Source organism: Pollicipes pollicipes, unplaced genomic scaffold, assembly GCF_011947565.3.
Source record: "Pollicipes pollicipes isolate AB1234 unplaced genomic scaffold, Ppol_2.1 Scaffold_4740;HRSCAF=5597_pilon_pilon_pilon, whole genome shotgun sequence".
Lineage (NCBI taxonomy): Eukaryota > Metazoa > Arthropoda > Thecostraca > Pollicipedomorpha > Pollicipedidae > Pollicipes > Pollicipes pollicipes.
In genome coordinates this window covers 26289967-26292742 of record NW_023596545.1, presented here as the reverse complement: position 1 = coordinate 26292742, position 2776 = coordinate 26289967, and the positions used below count along the sequence as shown (strand labels likewise).

General features: G+C 59.7%; 1 protein-coding gene across 1 annotated transcript in view; it reads right to left on the bottom strand.

Annotated features, from left to right (window-relative positions):
- LOC119098122 (Fanconi anemia group D2 protein) overlaps positions 1-2270 on the bottom strand; it is a gene marked incomplete at its 5' end in the record, with an annotated part of 18098 nt that extends 15828 nt beyond the window's left edge. The window contains 4 exon segments of the mRNA XM_037221050.1: positions 70-256; positions 925-1001; positions 1448-1571; positions 2131-2270. Coding sequence (XP_037076945.1) covers positions 70-256; positions 925-1001; positions 1448-1571; positions 2131-2270 — 528 coding nt within the window.
- Between the last annotated feature and the right edge of the window lie 506 nt (positions 2271-2776).

Genomic DNA, 2776 nt, shown 5'->3' with positions numbered 1-2776 from the left:
TCCTCGACATTGTAGAGGCCCGCGTCCTCGGCCTAACCCCTAGGCAAGGCCCGCGTCCTCGATGCCTACCTCTTCAGCACGGCCCGCGTCCTCGAGCAGGAACTTGACGACGACCGGCAGGTGTTCGGGTCGCGCCGCCTGCAGCGTCTTCTGCACCGAGTGCTTGACGTCGAGCAGCGCCTGCGGCGACAGGCTGAGGCCCGGCAGCGAGTCCAGGATCGCCACCGACAGGTCCGGCGACGAGTAGAACAGCTTGCTGATGAGCGAGCGAGGTGAGGCAAGGAGGGCGGGTCAAACACGGTCGGGTCACCTGCCCCCGCTCGTCAGCTGAACACCGTGTAAAGTGGTGCAACCAGAAGCCATGGCTGGATAGCAGGGCTCAGGCCGGCAGTTTAAGCTTGTTCAGAAAGGCGCGGAACGTCAGTACCAGCAGCCTCTAACCGGAATGCATCACCGATGGTAAACAGCTGGGAGCATCGACTCTGTTTCGTCAAAGCCTACAGCTGCTCCTGACCAGCCACCAACTCCTGGGAATTTTCGACAACGATGAGCGAGCGCATTTTTGAAAGTTTTGATTCGAATATTTTTGAATGAGTCGATTTCTGGGGTTCAAGCTCGCGCTTAGCAGTGCTTGCTGTGAGCCCGGACCCCCACCACCTGATCGCGCGATTCCAGTTCAACTGCAAAATTTGGTGGCGAAAGTTAAACGTGCCGCCATGCCCGGCACGGTCCGTTCTGTCCCCTGACGACACTTGACTTTTAGGCTGAGTCACATATGTAACCGAACAGAAACATCAACAAAGATCTGGACCCCGTCAGAAAAATATTACAACTCCAAACTGGCCTTCGCCTGTCGCCGCGCGCTCATGTGCCCTCACTTCATTTACAGCACAAGTGGCATCGGCCAAACGGGGTTCTGCTTACCATAGCTCTTCGGCCACCTTCGGGTGGCTGGCGTCGTCGACAATCTCGGGCAGGAACGTGATGATGTCGTTCTGTACCTGCAACAATGCTGGCCTTGTCATAATGTGTTAAATAAATTTTTAGTGGGAAAATTTCAACGATATGACTGATCCTAAATGAGTTCACAAACCTAACACCATTTTCTGATTATCTTCCAATTTACGCCACTTTGTTCCTGCATTTCGAAGGAAAACGACAAGACAAAATATGTGATGTTAAGATGCGATATGACGGGCCTAGATATGGGCTGCAGCGAGACTAGGCAGGCTGCGAGTGGAGGAGACTGCCTGGTTGGGGGAGGGGGCGACGGGATTTGGCAGAATTCGGATCACCACACACACTTTGCACCTTAAAAAGCCCTGAAGCCAGGACCGTATGCGCCGACAGCCTCCAAAGGATAAATTGCGCCCGACCGCATCACGGCGGTAGCGGCAGCCGGGCAGAGCAGAGCAGAGGTCAGAGCAGCACCGGCACGTGCCCCTACCTCCGGCGGCGCCCCCTGCAGCAGCTCCAGCATCTTCTGCGAGACGGCGCCGGCGTCGGCCAGCCGGTCCAGCCGCTGCAGGTTGGCCAGGATGAGGCGCGGCAAGCTGTGGTCCTCGCCGGAGCTGGAGCAGGGCCGGACAGCGGCGAGTCAGTCGCAGCTTGCGGCACGACGCCCCTCACCGACTGCATGCAGGGTCCCGTCCGAACAAACGACTACAGGATCCTCCAGTGCGCGCAGGTCGTAGCATGTAGCACATACGTCAGGCCGTAGGCTAGTGGGACGGCAGAATATGCCAGTCCCATGGTGCAGTGTCCGGCTGGTCAGCCCTATGTAAAAGTATTCATCGTTCCAACCCACGCAGCGATGCGTATGTCAGCAACAGCTGATACACAGTCCAACTCCCTTGTACCTGCACTGGGCGACGAATCAAATACCAAGCTCCATTACCCCCACATCGCAGAGGACATACTCCGCTGCCATGTTCCGGCATAACGCAGCATAAACGGCATGGAGGCTAGTGGCTTGGCACCGACAACGCGACCCGATCGCTGTAATCCAGCATCACACGACGTCACAGGCCGTCCTCCCCGCCTGAGCAGGGCGGGGGTGGCCCGTCTGGCACTGCCCCGCGCGTGGGCGGCACCGGACCGGCGCTGCTCGGCCGGCGGCCCGGGCCGCACCTGACACTGTAGGCCACCTCCAGCAGCCGCTCCACCATCAGGGTGACCAGCGGCGCCTGCAGCTCGTCCATGTTGAGCAGCAGGCGCAGCAGCGAGTCCTGGTGCCCGGCGCGCGCCGCCGCCGCGCAGCCGGCCGCCGTCTGCGGACGCGGCGCAGTGTCGGACGCGCCGGCCTCGGCGGCGCCCCACGGCTCCCGCTCTGTCTAGTGTCCCACCCTCTGCTTCGACACGCTCTCACGGTCCGACAGACCGCGCCGCCGGGAGCAGCAGGACACGCGTCGGAGACGACTTACAGCTTCTGCAAAGTGCTTGACCGCAGGCTTAAGAAGCAAATGACTGGCGCGTCACTAGACAACGCATTGACACAAAGTGGGGAAAACACGTGCGTTCATCCCGTGATCAAGCGTGCCTGCTTTGGCTTTCTGAACTCACTCCTCCCCACGTTTAACTATCTCGCACACGCCAACTGCTACACGTTCACTGCTCAGTGAAGCAGCACAGCCGGCGCCGCATCTCCAAGTGGAGACAGCTGGAGGAGCTGAGCTGAGAGTTCACATGCCTGGGTGTAGAGCAAGGACCACCTGAGCTGGCCGTTGCTCGAGATGTGGTCATCAAGGCCGCGCATAAACTCCTTGACGCTGGCCGG